Source organism: Lissotriton helveticus, chromosome 3_1 (genome assembly GCF_964261635.1).
Source record: "Lissotriton helveticus chromosome 3_1, aLisHel1.1, whole genome shotgun sequence".
In the NCBI taxonomy this organism is placed as follows: domain Eukaryota; kingdom Metazoa; phylum Chordata; class Amphibia; order Caudata; family Salamandridae; genus Lissotriton; species Lissotriton helveticus.
The window spans coordinates 68,616,140-68,634,323 of record NC_136061.1 but is presented as its reverse complement, the minus strand read 5'-3'; the positions used below and the strand labels follow the sequence as shown (position 1 = coordinate 68,634,323).

General features: G+C 47.8%; 1 protein-coding gene across 3 annotated transcripts in view; it reads left to right on the top strand.

The window, feature by feature from the left end:
* ARPC2 (actin related protein 2/3 complex subunit 2) overlaps positions 1-18,184 on the top strand; it is a 125,092-nt gene that overhangs the window by 50,103 nt on the left and 56,805 nt on the right. For all 3 annotated transcript variants that reach the window (XM_078679257.1, XM_078679256.1, XM_078679258.1), the window contains exon 3: positions 10,654-10,766. In XM_078679257.1, the coding sequence (XP_078535383.1) occupies positions 10,654-10,766 (113 nt within the window). The remainder of the gene's footprint in view (positions 1-10,653; positions 10,767-18,184) is intronic.

Below are 18,184 nucleotides of genomic sequence, written 5' to 3'. Positions count from 1 at the left end.
GAGATTCTTTGCGCCATAACTCGATGGCATCTTTCTGTGACTGTCTGGCTTTCTTTTTCCATAATACTTCTTCTACTCGCATGATGCACTCGGCATCCCATGTACCCGATACGGGCCATCTATACTTTTCTTCTAACTGTTTGGTGTACTCCACCCACAAATCTAGATACAATATGGCACTTATGCCATGCTTTTGATACATAAAATGACCTGGACTGTCCCTAGGCGGGACAGGAACTGCTTCTTCTAACAGACCTTTTCTAGTTTTTAACTGACGTAATTTTGAGAACAGAGGCATGACTGAACTGTAGTCTAGACACAATACAATACACAATGAACACAATAATGACTTGAGACTGATCACTCATACCACGACATTGAAATACATGAATGACATTTTTAAAATAACAGTTCGGACAAAATACTACCTGGAATATTGAAAACAGAATACATGAATTTCTCGAGAACAGAACGGACTAGAACAGAAACTAGATGCACTGCTAAAACAGTGCGAAACTTACCGGTCTCATAAAGAGACACGTCAGGACCCGCATCCACCTAAGTGGACACTTCGTGTTGGATCTGTGTACCCAAACCCACGGACCAGAGACAATGCAATTGACCCTGTCTAGATACTACCCCAGCAACGGTACTCACCGGGCAGCAAGAACGGAAGGCCTCGGACTGGACTGGACTGCTACGACGACGGACGGACGAACTTCGGACTTCTGTTACGGGTGGACCTCCGGATACCTCGGACCTTGGACTCTCGGCTTGGGCTCTGGTCGGGACTCGCCGCGTTCCTCCACCGCCTCGTCTGGATGCTGGACCGCAACCTCCGTCTCCTCCGTGGGCCTGAGGGATACTTGAAGCAGAAATATCTGCCGCTGCGCAGGATGGTTCCGTCACGGCTGCAGAGGATCAGGGGGCCTGCGTGGCTTCTCCGGCGCGTGGGGAAAGGGCAAGTCCCTATTCGGGCGCCATTATGTGGTAAATAAATAAATAATACCTCTATTTTTGACTAGATATAACAATAACAGATAGCTCAATAAATAAGAGTCAAGATTCGAGGTAGCTGGAGTTTGCAGGTTTAATACAGCATAAAGGACAGGAACAGGACAACCTGCACGGGAATAGGATGGCAGCGCTGCACAACACTTAATAACAGGGCACAAGCATATATATACTTAAACGAAATACATGATGTTCAATACAATAGGCGTAGCAGTAGGCAGGGCCTGTAGCAGTCGCGAAAGATAAGGCAGAAAGTAGGTGTAACAAGAGGCGTGAACAGGGCGTATACATAGACATGTGATGTAAACGTAACAGAATATGTCATAAATGGGGCGGAAACATGGAGGGGGCTACCTAAGGAGCCGGGACCTCTAACCTAGTGGTGCGCGCAAGCTGGCAATGACGTGTTACTGGGGAGAAGCTGGGGGCTATGACTTCTGCGCTAGAAGAAGAGACTGAAGTCTGGAGAGTCAGAGCGACATGTACCTAAACACTATCTAGTATCTGATGTTTAGAGAACATATTGATAGAATCCAAAAGTTATCAGGGTAAAGGCTAACAGACTCTAAGACTGGTGCATGCATTATTCTACATGTAGTGCGTGTTAAGGAATATTAAATGACCATTAATACAGTATTTCTCTTACATGGAGACGTAAAGGCTAGACCATGACGGAAACTATTGATGCGATTCAGTAGCTTAGGAATGCAGAGAAGGAGAGCTGGACTGATAACTAGAATCATAACATACTCTTGGCAGACTGGCAGGCAGAGCCAGGCACTGTGAGGCAAGAAGTAAGTGAAGGGTCAGGGATACAGGTGGGGGCTGTATCGCTCCTCAGCGAGGGTTCAGGAGACAGGAGCTGAATCTGAGTCCGGGCCCTTTTGAGGCCTAGAAACGGGGACTTTCAATGAATTAACGTGCACACTGAGAAACGTGGCAACGTAACTTTACATAGGCCTAATACTCGTAGCTTTCACGAGAACTGGAAACTGGCATACTAGAGGTGGACACAACTGTAATCGCGTCTTTAATCGATCATAAGGAATACATATGCATATTAATCATGCACATATAACATAAGATGGAGAACACGTAGGGACACAGAACATGGCAAAATTTACTTTTCCACAGGTTCCTGTAGTGGGTATTTCCGGTTGCGTCCGTCATCTTCTTATCTGGCGCTTCCATCATCTTCTTATCTGGCGCTTCCATCATCTTCAAGGTGCTCGGTAGTGGGCAGAACCACAGACTTTGTTTAGCTTCTCTCCGGGTAACCCTTGGTTGTTTTAGGCCACCGTTCTGAGATTTTAACTTAGTCCGTGGTCTACTTAGCCGAAGCTCCCTCCTTTTCTACGCAGGAAATACCCTTCCCGGGATAACACAGTGGGATCAGAGAATTTTGAAAGTTCAAGTGCCTCGGTATCAGGATAGCAGTTCAGTGATGGCCGGTCTTTGTTCAGGAGCTCTTCTTGGGTGTCGACGTTGTCTGTCGTGGCCAGGGTCGAGGAGACCTTCTTGCAGTGGTGGGCGTGCAGCCAGTGCCTTTTTCCCTCTACTCGAAGAGCCGTCCGAGTGGTGATCAGTACTTGCCAGGGGCCCGTCCACCGGGGTTCCAGACTCTTTGCCCGTTGAAAATTCCGTACTAAAACATAATCTCCCGGTTGGATATCGTGACCGGGACCCCTGGAAGCATCGGGGATGGCCTGCTGCACCTGTTGATGAATGACAGACAACGTTTTAGTTAATTTGCACAAATAATCTGACAGCAGGACGTCGGGGACGTCGTGAATGGAGGTCGGTTTGGGGGCAGTCCAGAGGTTCATTGGTCGCCCAAACACAACCTCGTAGGGGGTCAAGTGGTGCTTAGTGGGAGTGGGGCGCATCGATAGCAATGCCAGTGGGAGGGCATCTGGCCACTTAAGTCCTGTGGTGGCCACTATTTTTGACAGTTTCAGTTTTAGTGTAGCATTGTGTCGCTCAACTAGGCCAGCGGATTGGGGGTGGAAGATCGCATGGAACCTTTGCTTTACCCCCAGCCCCATCAAGATTAGTTGGATAACTTCAGCTATGAAGTGGGGGCCATAGTCGCTCCATAAAATTCGACAAAGGCCGTAGCGAGAGAAAAACTCTTTCAGTAGTACTTTGGCAGTAGTCATGGCAGTGTTATCACGGGTTGGATAGGCTTCCACCCATTTGCTGAAGGCGCATACAATGACTAATACGTACTTCAGGCCTTGGCATCTCTCCAGCTGGATGTAATCCATCTGGAGGACCTCAAAGGGGTGGTCGGGGATCCCAAACCCTCCCCGGGGTACTACAGTTCCTTTCCCGGGGTTGTGTTGTAGGCAGATAAGGCACTGCTGGACCAGGTGTTTGGCTGAGTCGGGGATTTTGTTGTTCTGCCAGACTTTGGAAATGAGTTCAATCATGGGGGCAGAACCTATGTGTGCAGGGGAGTGTGCCATAGTCAGTATGGGAATCAAGTATGAGTCAGGCAGCAACCATTTGTTTGTGTCTTTTGTCCGCCAGCAGCCTTCATCGTCCTTTAGACCCACCCGTGCCCACTCAGTCAGTTCGTGAGGTGTGCTGGCCGACTGGATGTCCCTAATCGTTTCCCTAGCGTCAGTCCATTTTTCTGCTTGTGACCTGGTCACATATATGCGTGTCGTCGTCCTATTCTCAGCTGTGGTTCGGGCAGTGATGTCGGCCAGTGCGTTTCCCTGTCCAACTAAGTCCGTCACCTTCTTGTGTGCCTGGCATTTGATCACTGCTAATCGTTTGGGGAGGAGAACTGCTTCAATCAGGGCGGAGACTAGATCTCCGTGAAGGATGCGCGTGCCGTGGGACGTCAGGAATCCCCTTTCCCTCCATAAGAGCCCAAAATGATGAACCACCCCGAAGGCATATTGGCTGTCCGTGTAAATGTTCGCCGTGGTTCCTGCTGCTATGATACATGCTCGTGTGAGGGCAATTAGCTCTGCCGCCTGTGCGGATCGTTGCGTGATGCGGGCTGTTTCAACTACTGTTCGGGCTGTTGTCACCGCATAGGCAGCTGAAGTGGTGCCGTCTGAGAGTTTGATACAAGAGCCGTCTACCCATAGCTCTCCATCAGGGTCTGTAAAAGCAATGTCTCGGAGGTCAATTCTACTCCTAGTCTGTTCGTCCGTGAGGGTCACACAGTCGTGTATAGGGGGCACATCGGGGTCATTTTCAGGCAAGGGCAACAGTGTAGCAGGATTCAAAGTTGTGCATCTCTTCAGAGTGATGTGGGGTGCAAGTAGAGTCAATTCGTACCCTGTCAGTCGTGCCCTAGTCAGGTGTTGGGTCTTGGTCTGGTTCAAAAGGGTGTCAACTGCGTGGGGCACTAACACCGTGAGAGAGTTCGAAAGTACAATTCCCTCACTGACGGATAGAGACAGCAGCGGCGGCTACTGCTCGAAGGCAGGCAGGTAAAGCTCTGGCGACTGGGTCAAGAGTGGCAGAGAAGTAGGCACAAGGGCGTTGTTTGGAGCCAATGGGCTGAGTTAGAACAGACAATGCGCATCCCTCCCTTTCGTGAGTGAAGAGGGAGAAGGGCTTGGAGTAATCTGGTGTTCCTAGGACGGGTGCCGAGCAAAGGGCATCCCGCAACTCCTTAAAGGACGCTTGGCATTCGGGGGTCCAAGGGAGTGGGAAGGGAACATCTTTGGCCAACAGGGAAAGTAGGGGCTTTATAATGAGACTGAAATTTGGTAACCATTGTTGGCAAAAAGAGGTAAGGCCCACCAATGAACTGACTTGCTTCTGTGTTTTTGGGATGGGGGTGTCTAGGATGGTTTGGATTCGGTCGGGCGTAAGTTTCCTCCCTTCTTTGGACAGGAGATGGCCTAGGTATGTCACTTGAGGCTGGCAGAACTGCAGTTTCTTTTTGGAGACTTTGTGGCCATTCTCTGCAAGAAAGTGCAAGAGTTGGATAGTGGCAGTGATTGCAAGTGGAGTGGTGTCGGCCGCCAAAAGGATATCATCGACATATTGGATCAACAACACTCCATCTGGTAGCAGGACGGCGTCCAGCTGTCTTTTGAGGGCCTGGCTGTAAATGCTGGGACTTTCAGTGTAGCCCTGGGGAGCTCTACAAAATCGGTACGAACGGATTTTTAAGGTGAAGCCGAAGAGATAACGGCTGTCTGGATGGATGGGGATAGAGAAAAATGCATTCTTGAGATCAATAACGGTGAAGGTGGTGGCAGTGGACGGGATGAGGGTCAGAATGGTGGTGATGTCTGAGACTACGGGGTACTGTGGCACCACCACTTTGTTGACTTCTCGCAGGTCGATGATGAAGCGATATGCTTTCTCATCTCCCTCACCTTGCTTCTTAACAATGGGTAGGATAGGGCTGTTGCAGACATTACTAACCACTTCCTCTACCACTCCTGCATCTACCAAGGACTGAATAATCGCTACCAATGCCTTCTCGCCTTCGGGCGATATCCGGTACTGTGGGAGTTTCGGGAGTATTGCGTCTGGTCGAACAGTTATGTGCACAGGGTCGATCATCATTCGTCCTACATCCGAGTCGTTTCTGGCCCATAGGTACAGGGGTAGGGTGTCGAGCAAGGTTAGGTCAGCATCAGTCATAGAGTACATATGTCGTGCGGGGCGGGATCTGGACATGCTCGGGTTGTCGTACAGGATGACTCGGACTCCATCTGGGGAACACCTAATAGTAGCTCGGAAATGTTTTAGTAAATCAATACCCATAATGGCGTCAGGAGAGTTGGAGGAGAGCAGAAATGTTGTGTCAGTGGGGTTGTTTCCTAGGTCAAAGGAGATAGGTACAGACAGGGGATTTGTGGAGGGCGTTCCATCGAAACCTATCGATGTAATGTGTGAGCCAGACAAGGGTGCCCTTGGAATCAGTCGCTTTGATAATACACTACGTGTCGCTCCAGTGTCTACCAAGAATGGAGACTTTGTACCCAGGACCTTAGCGGTGACGTAAGGACCTTGCTGGTCAACACAGAGCTCGACTGGATCCCTCCCTTGCCCCTGGCAGTCCTATGCGAAGTCGGGAGTGTTCTGACTATCAGATAGTGGGTACTGGTTCTGTCGGGGACGGTCAAATGTGTTCGATCTTCCTGGTCTGTCGCTGTTGGTGTCGTTTGTGTACCCCCGTCCCTGTCCTCTAGTCCTGGGGCCATTCGTCATGTCCCTCATTTCTTTATTTTTAATTAGTTCCAGAAGAGCTGGACATTGAGACTTCCAATGCCCGAATCCTCTGCAAAATGCACACTGATTATCTTCTATGTCCCTACGTCCAGAGTAGGGAGTGGATGTGCGGTCCTTTGGGGGTGGATTTCTAGGGGCGATTGATTGGTAGCTCCCCCTGTGTAGTTCTTTCCCGACTGCCACCCCTTGTCTCTGGGCTATCATCACCCTTTCTTTCAAATCTTTCTTCTTTCTCTCGGTTGCCCTATCATTCTCATTCTTTTGGTGTTCGTAGTACTGAGCCATTTGGAGGATAGCGGCGGGTTTGGAGGCCCCCCAACTACTCTCGCTCGTTTGTAACTTTTGGGAAACCTCTTGTGACAGACCCTTTACGTAGTTTTGCACAAATAGGTGTTGTCCGGTTGCGGTGGTCATGTCCTGGCCACTGTAGTCGGAGAACACCGTTTCAAATCGGGAGAAGTATTCTGATACGTCTTCCTGAGGTTTCTGACGGCAAGCCGTGACTATTGACCAATCTACCTTTTTCCCTGGGATCAAGGTTTTCAGCTTCTGAACTATTTTGTCCGGAAGTTCCAGTATGTCTTTTATCGGTTTCCTTCCGGGCTCTCGTCGTCTATCTAGCTCATTGAGTTGATTCCAGGTATGTCCGAACAGATCTGTGTGTTCGGCTTTCCGGATTTGCTTCCACACGTCAGCCGGCAGACATAACCCGAAAAACAAATCAATGTCTGCTAGAGTCATTATCGTTGCACCCAAGGCTGTGCCTAATTCGGTGTAAAATGCTGTCGGGTTCTTCCTTAAATCAGGCAGGGTTTGCCTAAAGGTTAAAATATCTTGTCGATCCCATGGTTGGTAAACCCAATTGTACACAACCCTTCCTTTTGCATCTGCGTGGTTGATATCATCGTTTGTTCCCTGACCTCTTGGGGGAACCCAGTAGGGGGCGGCTTCTCTGATAGGCATCATAGTGTTGGCTACTTCTAATGGGGACTCAGCCGTTTCAGGGACTGTGATCTTAACCTCTGGTTTCTGTTCCGTGAGGTGGCGGAAGACTTCAAGCGTTTGCATGAAGAGGTCCGTCACATCGCGTTCAGTCCCATCCCCAACATCGATCTTTCTATATAGAGCCGTCAGCTTAGCAGGACCCTTAGTTTGATACCTATCCTCATATGCGTTCAGGGTGTGGTAGCTGAATCGTAAGATGAAATGCCGTCTGTGGCTACCGGCATGTGAATTGTGCATATCCATCATGTATTCTTCGCTCTCCTTCCGTTCTACCAGTGTCTTTGCTATCTTGTCAATCCCATCCCGCTCATCTTTGCTCAACCTGTTTGGTCTGGCCGTTAGCTGCTTGCTAGTCTCGAGTTCATCTGATGTTGTTACCAAGGTGGCTGGTGCGAAGGCCGTAAGAGCCGGGGCACTAGCGCTAGAGTCACCCTCGCCCGCACTCAGAATTGGTAGGTGCTGTGCCAGAGGCTGGCAGGGGGCATAAGGAGGGGCCATGTAGATAATCGGAGGACCTAGCAGTAACTCGTCGTTTGCCCGTTGTTTGGAGGGCATCTCCGGGTAGAGCGTAGAGGGGGTCCTAACAGGGCATTGGTCTGTCGACCCTGATTCTTGCGTTCGTCTAACTTCCTCTTTCCTTCTTATTTCTTCGTCTAGTTCCTTAGCGGCCAGGTGGGCTGCCTTTCGCAACTCTTTCCCTATTCTTGCTTCTTCTCTTTTCCTTCGTTGCTCTGCTTCTTTGCGCCACATGCCGATACTATCGAGCATGGTGGGTGTTGCCTTATTTATTCTAACAGCTGCTTCTAGCGCTTTTATTTTATGATCATCAAAGGAACCTATCAGTGGCCACTGACTTTCGGGATCCTTTTTTGTATATTTATGCCATAACTTACTATAAGCTATAGCGACTAGTCCTTGTTTAGTGAACATGTCCTTATTAGGGGTGCCTTCCAACGGAGCTGGATGGTTCATCTCTAATAAGCGGTCCGGGTTGTACCAACTACCAATTAGTGGGAAGATGACAGGCATGACAGATTACAACGGGGGACAAAGGTCCGCACTACCTATCTTTCACTATTTGCAAAGACTAGACAGAATATTGCTATTCTACGTTATTTGCAAGCAGAGAACCTCAAAAAGAACTATACTCCAAACAATCTATGTTCGGACAATCAATCAGTGGGGAGAAAAAAATAGGCACGGCAGATTACAATGGGGGACAAAAGTCCGCGTTACCTACCCTTCACTATCCGCAAAGGGAGATAGAATATTCCTATTCCTCCCCGTTTGCAGGCAGCGAATATCTCAAAGAGCGACAAAGCAAATACTAGTATTTCAATCAATCAAACAATCAATCAATTCGCAATTCGTCGTGTGTCACGACCTTACCCGGACCGCATGGACAGTTTCTCGTCTTCCGCTTCCAGCGCCCGATCGTCCGCTACTCTCTGCTGCTACCGCGGCACTCCTGATGGTTCCCAGTCAGGACCGTAGATCACTCGGGAGAGGTCTGCTTAGAACCAGTGAAGTTCGGATGATCGGCTGTCAGACGAGGGTCTATCGGACAGGAGCTCTCCCGATCGTTGCAGTCGTTCACTCTGTCGTCGGGACCTCTCCCACTGGATCCACGTGTCGCTGATGGGCCCCACACTTGGGACGCCAATTGAGGAAAGTCAGGAAAATGGTCAGGCGATTTAGTCGATGTTTCTTAAGTAATTTTGCCCGGCGTTAAACGCCTCTAATACCATACGAAGGTTATCAAATAAAGAGGCAGGCGCTGGAGACAGGAAGACCGGAAACAAGTTTTATTCCAACGGAGCAGAACACATCAGATCGGACAACAAGGTATCGTCTCGAGGTGCTCTCTAACAGCCTCTCTGAGACCTGGCCTTTTATACACTGGTTTACGACATGTGACCGCTCTTTATTACAATAAAGACATTGGGAAGTAATGGAAAAATGACATCCCCGGTACTCCCCCAGTTCCGGCTCATTCCAACACGTGGCTACAGTAGAGGTCCTCACCCCCCATACAATAGGAGGGGGCTATCACGCAGCTGAGTGTTCCGCCGATTCCTTTGGAATGTGTGCGCCTGATCGAATCTCAGGGGGTGGGGAGGTCGTGATCAATAGTAGCTCCTTTGAAGAGGGGCGAGTGCATACAGTAGTGGGCAATAAACTGTATCCTCAGGCTTAAGGGATGACCAGCGGTCCGTGCAGACAATCGGGCTCAGAGGAAGGGGTCATCAAAGGAGAGATATTCATGAAAGGAAGGATCGGTGTGGACAATCGAGCGTAGAAGGGTTTATCAAAAGAGGGGTATTCATGGAAGGAAAGGAGGTGTTGGTCAGGCGCGGGGTGTGATTCTCGGAGACAGAGTCATGCGGAAGAGGAGGGTTCATGACTCGTGCATGTGAGCGCGGGGGCAGCCAGGATGCTTGGGGGATGCTTGCAGGGTCAGGGAAGTGCGCTGATGATCGATCGTGAACAGGGAGACCATGGTACCTAAAATGGCTGTCGTGTATGTTCATACGTGAGTCTGAGGAATGGGCAAGATGGCGCAGATGATCAGTTCACGAACTAAAATTCCACAGCCTTAAATCAGGTAATATGTATCTTGTTTTTGTTGAACATGTTTTAGCTGTTTCTTTGCCCAAGCCATGTTAAAAGTAATGTTTTCTTTAGATTATCTCTGTCATCGTAGTATTAGCGTAGAATCATTCCATCCAAAACAGAGTACTGCTCAGCACTAATGTGTATCACTTCACTGCTGGGGTGTATCCCTGAATTAAGAGCTGCAGAGGTGATCGCTGTGCACGGTTTTTGTTCTTTAATTCTCTTTCTAGTGGTTATTTTCCAACATTGTTATTGTTTTTTTAATTGTTTTAAACCATTTGCGTTTCGAGAAAGTAACACTGCATCAGGAATATAGGACATAACATTACAATTTTAATGTATAAGATGCAGAAAGCAGATGGTATGAGTCCTGCTGGGTAACATTGTCACAAGCCAGCACGATCCACCAAATGACCTCACTGGACTGTCCCGAGAGGAGGGCGGTCAGGGTGGTCACCCCTCCAACCCCCCACCCCCAAATAATAACTGCAGCCGTGCTCAATAGTTTTCTGTAAGACCAACCCTGATTGTCTGGTGGGAAAGTGAGCACAGAAAGAAAACTTGTGTACCCTCAGTACCTGCATCAGTTCATATCTAGACTTTATACGGCCCTGTGCTTTTGTATTATGTTATGTTCTCCCTCGTCCACCAAAATCTGTGGCAGGAAGTCTGGCTGTTCTGAAGAATGGCCTCCAACCGACGTTTGGGATAATTTAGTTTATTGCTTGCATCAGATTTCCAAATGGCATAAGAAGTTAGTATTGTTCAGAGCTTTAGTCCTTAACACCTCTTCTTCCATTGCAGACTTCGATGGCGTCCTTTATCACATTTCCAATCCCAATGGAGACAAAACTAAACTCATGATCAGCATATCTCTGAAGTTCTATAAGGAACTACAGGAGCACGGTGCTGATGAGGTGAGTGCTGAGATGTCTACTTTAATGGAGATTTTGCATCACTAAATTGGGTGTAGGTTGTAAGTCCTGATAGTGGTATGAAGTGTGACTCATGGTTGTGAGGCTTTGGCAAGGATGAGGTAAAGGAGCCTTTCATGGTCCTTGGGTTGCAATGCTGCTGTTTCTGTCCCATTGACTGCAATGTTGGGGCATTCCTCCGGGCAAGTAGTGCAGTTGTATTGGACAGGAATCGTGACTAGATTTGGCCATGAACTCATCAGCAGACTAATCAACTACGGCAACACACTGTACACCAGCATCACCCAGAAACTGAAGAATATTGAGAACGCCTCCGCTAGACTCATCCTTCTCATCCCCTGCCGCAGCCACATCACCAGCCACCTGAGAGACCTCTAGTGGCTCCCAGTCAATAAAAGAATCACCTTCAAGATACTCACACACATACACACACACACACACACACGCCTCCCAAGCCCTACACAACACGCGAACTGCGTACCTCAACCACTGGCTCGCATTCCACACACCCACCAGAGGCCTCCGCTCCACCCACCTGGCCCTGGCTACAGTCCTATATATCCTCAAGACCACAGCAGGAGGGAGATCCTTCTCCTACCTCGCAGCAAAGTCCTTTAACATCATCCACCTCGGGCAGTCACCGTCACTGTCTCGATTCAGGAAGGACCGCAAGACCTGGATCTCCGACTGTACCACAGTGCATTTGACGGACCAGCAGTCGCCTCCCCTCCTTTCCCATGGCCTTGAGACCATTATGGGTGAGTAGCCGCGCTTTACAAGCCGCTTTGGTTGATTGATGTCGGGTAGAGTGTGAGGCCGCAAGTATGCAGGATGGAAATTATTGAGGTTGCCTCAAGGTCTATATCTAGGTAAGATAGTGATGTGTTTATTTGGTTGGCTTGTACGATGGGGAAGCTGCAGGAAGACTGGTAGGATGTTGCATATTAACATGCCGATAAATCTGGCCTATTTTTGGCTGCCTCAATGGGAACGCTCACCTGGAATTTCATGTGAAGATTTGTATGAAGCATTTCTGAAAATTGTAAAATTGACTTTCAGGGGAAAGGTACATTATGTTTGTCCAAATTTAAGAAAGCTGTATTCAGCTTGGAAACTATCCTGCAATGGATGCCTGATGTATGTGTCTGAATTCGATTTACTATGTAAAACTGGCAGGCTGGCCACTATTTGTACTGTGTTTTAATGTTTATCAAATGACTGTATATATATTCGAGGTGTTTAAATAATCTTCTGGTTAAATGAATACCTTTATTTTAAACAACACTGAGGCCAAGGGCAGAAGGTGGCAGACTTAACTCACAACTCCTCATACAGGGAAACATGCTCACATTTCAGTTGATGATAAATCTAAGAAAAGAGGAAGACCTGGAGAGAAGCAAACTTCCCAGCATAAATAGGCAAGCTCCGAGTATGGGGTAGGCCCAGGGGGTTAAAAGTGCACACATGAATAGAGAAACCCAGATAAAGCAGCAGTTGAAGTTGGGTAACCATTTTAAACTATGAAAGAGTATGGAAGTAATAGGTGAGAGGAAAGTTAACATGGATCCTTTGAAAACCACATGGTGCTGCCCACGTAGATGAAGTGGCATGCCGCTGTCCGCTGTTAAAGTGTTTTAGATAAGCCGATAATTTAGATGTTGGTTTTTTTGGTGCAACAGCATAGATCCACTTCTTCCTCCATCATCAACTTTAGACTATAGAGTGCAGTCCTGTGTTCCATAGCAGTATGATGCCCATGGCTATACTAATTTACATGCATTTTTAGGTCTGCCTCGAAAACCCAGCTGTTGCCAGACCTTATGTGATCAACCAAAAAGAGCTTTCATAGTACTACTGGGCTTCAGGGACATCTTGGTTTCACTCAGTAGAGGATTTAGTTGGGCCGAAGTTTTGTGCTTCCACCGAAGAGTGCTTGAAGTGCACTTTTTGGCTCGTGACAAATCTTATACTCAATATGATTGAGTTTGTTATTCTGGCAAGCCAATGATCATGGCTATAGACTGGATCTGTTTATCATTAATTGTTACAAAAAAGATAGTAGGCCTGATGTGTTCATTATGAAAAGCTCAAGTGTAAATCAATAGGCATTTATGGCTGGATTGTTATTTCTCTATAATAAAGCCTACATATCGGTATTTCGCTACATGGAATCTTACCGATTACCATAGCAGGCAAGGGTTTCAATGTCAGCAGTACTTTGGCTGATTTGGAGGCCCTTCAGCTCACTCAATTGGTCACCTTCCCTACTCATCGGGGCCACACTCTTGACCCTTTTTTTACTAATTTAGCTAGGGTCAAGGTTATCAGGCCTAGTCCTGTAGCTTGGACTGACCATTTTCTAGTGAAAATCCTCCTTGTGCTTAAAGAGCATCCGTTTAAGCCCCGAGATAGAGTAGTGATGAAACATCACTGGAAGAAACTCAAACTGGACGACTTCCATCTTTTCCTGGAGGTCAACCCATTAGGCTCTCACCTTTGTGTGGAAGCCGGGTATAACGCCTACTGTGATTGGGTTTCTCGGGCTTTAGATGCTCTAATCCCAGCCGCCTGGACCAAATGCCGTTCTAGAGAACCCAGCCCATAATACGACAGTTCCCTGGCTCTGCAAAAAAAAGCTTGCAAACAGGCAGAAAGGGAATGGCGGAAAACCTATGAGGCTGGGAAAAAAAACTGCTTATCTCTCCAAAATTAAATCCTACCATAGAGCGGTATGTAGAGCCCGTGCGGCCTACTATGCCCAGGAATTCAGAAATAGCTCCAACCCGTCCAAGCTAATCTTTAAAGTCCTTAAGGACCTGATGGCTAAAAGAGCCACTGCAGCAGGAGTTTGTTCTGTGGACCACTGCGAAAACATTGCAGCTTTTTTTAGAGAAAAGGTTCAAACCATCTATCGTGCCTTTCCCACCACTAATCAGGGAGATGAGCCCTCCAGTGTTACACCTTTCATAGGTGAGGCCTTATCTTCATTACCCAATTTGTCGATGGAAGCATTTTATAAACTGGTTTCTAAAATTAAATCAGGCTCTCCAGAGGACCCACTGAAGCCTGCCCAGTTCAGAGAATCAGCTGCTACTTGCCTCCCTCCAATATGCCACCTTATTAATCTCTCCCTAACTTCGGGCATTGTCCCGATGAAGTGGAAACAGCCGTTGTAACACCAATACTCAAAAAGACCACCCTGGACCCCCTTCAACTTGAGAGCTTATCGCCCTATCTCTCTCCTTCCCTGGGCCGCGAAAATTGCGGAAGCCCATGTGAATGGTGTGCTAACTAAGCATCTTGCTAGCGAATGCATTCTGGACCCCTCCCAGAATGGGTTCCGTGCGGGCCACAGCACGGAAACCGCCCTGCTCTCTATGACGGAACATCTTCGTTCTGTGCTAGATTCCTGTCAGACTGCGGCACTGATACTTCTTGACCTAAGTGCCGCGTTTGACACGATTTCGCACAGAATTTTACTTCAACGTCTACGAGAGGCAGGGGTTGAGGGCACTGCTCTCGACTGGCTTCGCTCCTTCCTATCTGATCGGACCTTCAAGGTTGCCACTCCACCGTTTGAGTCCAAACTCTATCCCCTGGATCTGGGTGTGCCTCAGGGTTCGTCCATGAGCCCCACATTATTTAACCTTTATGTGAGGCCGCTGGCTGATGTCGTCAATCACTGGGGTCTGACCACGGCCTCATACACTGACGACACGCAGCTGGCGGTCACCCTAAGTGGGGACTCAGACCGTAAGGCTCCCAGATTGCGGGAAGGACTCCTGACAGTGGCTAGCTGGATGAACACCAACTGTCTCCAGCTTAATTCTAAACAAGCATTGGAAATGCAATAGGTCTCGCACCATTAGAGTTAGTGCTTTTAGAATTGTTTATGGGTTTTTTTTGTAAATGTTTAGCATTTTTGTTTCCTGTAGCCAATGCTAAAGAATTACAAATAAAAAAAGCCATAAACATTTCTTAAAGCTCTAACTGAAATGGTCTGAGACCTATTGCACTGTGTGAGGGTGAGGGGTTGAGGATGAGTGAGGGTGAGGGTGAGAGTGGGTGAGGGTGGGTGAGGGGTTGAGGGTGAGTGAGGGTGAGGGGTTGAGGGTGAGTGAGGGTGAGTGAGGGTGAGTGAGGGTGAGGGGTTGAGGGTGAGTGAGAGTGAGGGTGAGTGAGGGTGAGGGTGAGTGAGGGTGAGGGGTTGAGGTTGAGGGTGAGGTGTTGAGGGTGAGTGAGGGTGAGGGTGAGTGAGGGTGAGGGCGAGTGAGGTGTTGAGGGTGAGTGAGGGTGAGGGTGAGTTAGGGTGAGGGGTTGAGGGTGAGTGAGAGTAGTTGAGGCTGAGTGAGGGTGAGTGAGAGTGAGGGTGAGTGAGGGGTTGAGGGTGAAGGTTTGAGGGTGAGGGTGAGCACACAAGCTTAGGAGTATGTCTTAGCACAACTTGCCCTCACCAATCACCTTTCACTTCTCAGGGCCTATGGACTTTCAAGGCTACAGATAGCATCTGCCATGTGCCTTAGAGGAACATTTATGTTTTAAAAATGTATTTGACAAATAATTATCGATCCATAGTTCAGCGCCGGCGAGATTATGCATTTTTGATATTTTTTGTTGCTGCACAGGCACTCGTGAGCATCATCTTTACCAGACTATACTATGGGTGGGCCGAGAGTTAGGCAGTCCAGGATCTGGGTGTTGCCATTTTAGAAGGGCCCCTTACTTGCCAACTGATGGAGAATTGTTGGGTGGTCTCACTACTACTCGCTGATCTTGTAATTCATGCTCTAATACAAATGAACACTAAATAGCTTTTTATTCACCATCTCAGCAAGAGGCCAACAATTGAATAAGCAGAGTGTGAACCCTTCAGTGAACAGCACCAGTGTAAGTTGTGGATGACTTGAGGATTGTCGCTCATATTTTAACAGATTCGTAACTATTTCACATACATCTTTTTAGTACGAAAGATTCGCTGTTTTTTATTTTCTCATCTCTGATGCATTTTACTTGTTTCTTTTCATTCCTGCATAAACCATAGAGCCAACTCGGCACAAACGTGTTATAATGTGGTCAGAGGGAGGGGCACTAGATGACGAGATGTGGACTACCGCCACATTATGCAAGCTTGCCAGAGCCTCTGTGCCTTGTGGTAAACTACAGCTGTTCTTGAAGTGCTCAGAGCTGCTTCTTCATTCAACGTAAGCCATCGCTTCACTCCAATGAGAGCATCTGAGCATCCTGAAATTGACGTCCTTTGCATAATAAAAGTGTTTACATACCTCAAGCTTCTTTCTCTAGGATTCTTTCTGTAGGATTTCCTTCTGTTTCCTGCTCAATGGTTTCTTCAATGAAATGTTCTTAATTGCTTGTTTCTTTGCTGATTTTTTGGAGAGCAGAACTAGAGCACAGCTTGTAGCTACTCCTTTCAGTCTTTCGTCATATTTCAGTTACTGGTGCGTGTACTGCATCATTGAGGCACACGGCCCTGGTGCTGGGTGTGCAGGGTCGATTTTTACATTGACACAAACATGGGAAATAAGTGGTGCAAATTGAAATTATACTGTTTTCGTGCATGCTATTTAAAAAACAAAAATACGCTATTCCCTCAAAGTTATTACCAGCAAAATAACGAGAGTGTAGTTTGCACAAAGCTCTAAAATAGCACTGGAAACAAAGACAACAAGTGAAAGCAAGTTGCGGTAAAGCGGGTTTGGGCTTTCATTTAATGTTATTCCCGAAATGTGCTCCAGGCAACACGTTAATCTCTTTGTACGTCGTGTTTGTGCTGCATATTTGGAGGCTTGACAATAACATGCTAGTTGGGGCTGAGCAACACCAAAATGGTTAAAGGGACTGTAAGAAGGGACGGTGCAAGGAAAACAAACTGCGAGGGGCGGAAGGAAGGAGACAATGTAAAAAAAATTCAAATGAAAAGAAGCGAGACGGGTCAATTACATGTTCCCTCCAAGCGCAATGCCGCTGCCAGCAGCGGCAGAGCAAGAAAGTCAGCACAAACAAACGGTGCGAAGAGGTGGCTCAACATATAACGATGCCGACTTTGGAGAAGGAGAACAGGGTTCGAGCCTCAGCGTGGGCGGCATCATTAATTATAAATTAAATAAACTGAGATCTCCTGCATATTAAATATAAATAAATAAACAGCGTGCGTGGGGTGAGGGCAGGAAGCTGCCAGCTATTTAAAAAACAAAAATACGCTATTCCCTCAAAGTTATTACCAGCAAAATAACGAGAGTGTAGTTTGCACAAAGCTCTAAAATAGCACTGGAAACAAAGACAACAAGTGAAAGCAAGTTGCGGTAAAGCGGGTTTGGGCTTTCATTTAATGTTATTCCCGAAATGTGCTCCAGGCAACACGTTAATCTCTTTGTACGTCGTGTTTGTGCTGCATATTTGGAGGCTTGACAATAACATGCTAGTTGGGGCTGAGCAACACCAAAATGGTTAAAGGGACTGTAAGAAGGGACGGTGCAAGGAAAACAAACTGCGAGGGGCGGAAGGAAGGAGACAATGTAAAAAAAATTCAAATGAAAAGAAGCGAGACGGGTCAATTACATGTTCCCTCCAAGCGCAATGCCGCTGCCAGCAGCGGCAGAGCAAGAAAGGGACTGTAAGAAGGGACGGTGCAAGGAAAACAAACTGCGAGGGGCGGAAGGAAGGAGACAATGTAAAAAAAATTCAAATGAAAAGAAGCGAGACGGGTCAATTACATGTTCCCTCCAAGCGCAATGCCGCTGCCAGCAGCGGCAGAGCAAGAAAGTCAGCACAAACAAACGGTGCGAAGAGGTGGCTCAACATATAACGATGCCGACTTTGGAGAAGGAGAACAGGGTTCGAGCCTCAGCGTGGGCGGCATCATTAATTATAAATTAAATAAACTGAGATCTCCTGCATATTAAATATAAATAAATAAACAGCGTGCGTGGGGTGAGGGCAGGAAGCTGCCAGATATGGAAATACCAGCATCAAAGAAAACAAGACGGAGGGAAGAGAGGGGAGGGGGGAGGAGAAATGCGACACGGCGGGAAGGGGCAGGCAGGATGACTCAGGGGAGGGGGCGGAGCGGGGCAGAGCGGCATGTGGGTGTGAAGAAGCCGGGCCTTTGAAGTGAAGCTAAGCTTCACTTCAAAGGTGTCGGAGGAATGCGGGCGGCTGTGCACGCGCTTTTAAGCTCAATGCACATGCGCATTGAGCTTAAAAGTCACGGGCACTGCAAGGAATCGCCACGATTCCTTGCAAGTTAGATAAAGAGTAGATGAGCCCCTATAGTCTCGCTTGCTCGATGCGCATGCGCATCGACAGGCGAGACCTAAAAAACGGAGGTCATGATAGTGGGTAAGCGAGCGAATCTTTGGGATGACAAGTGGTGGCCCCCTGAG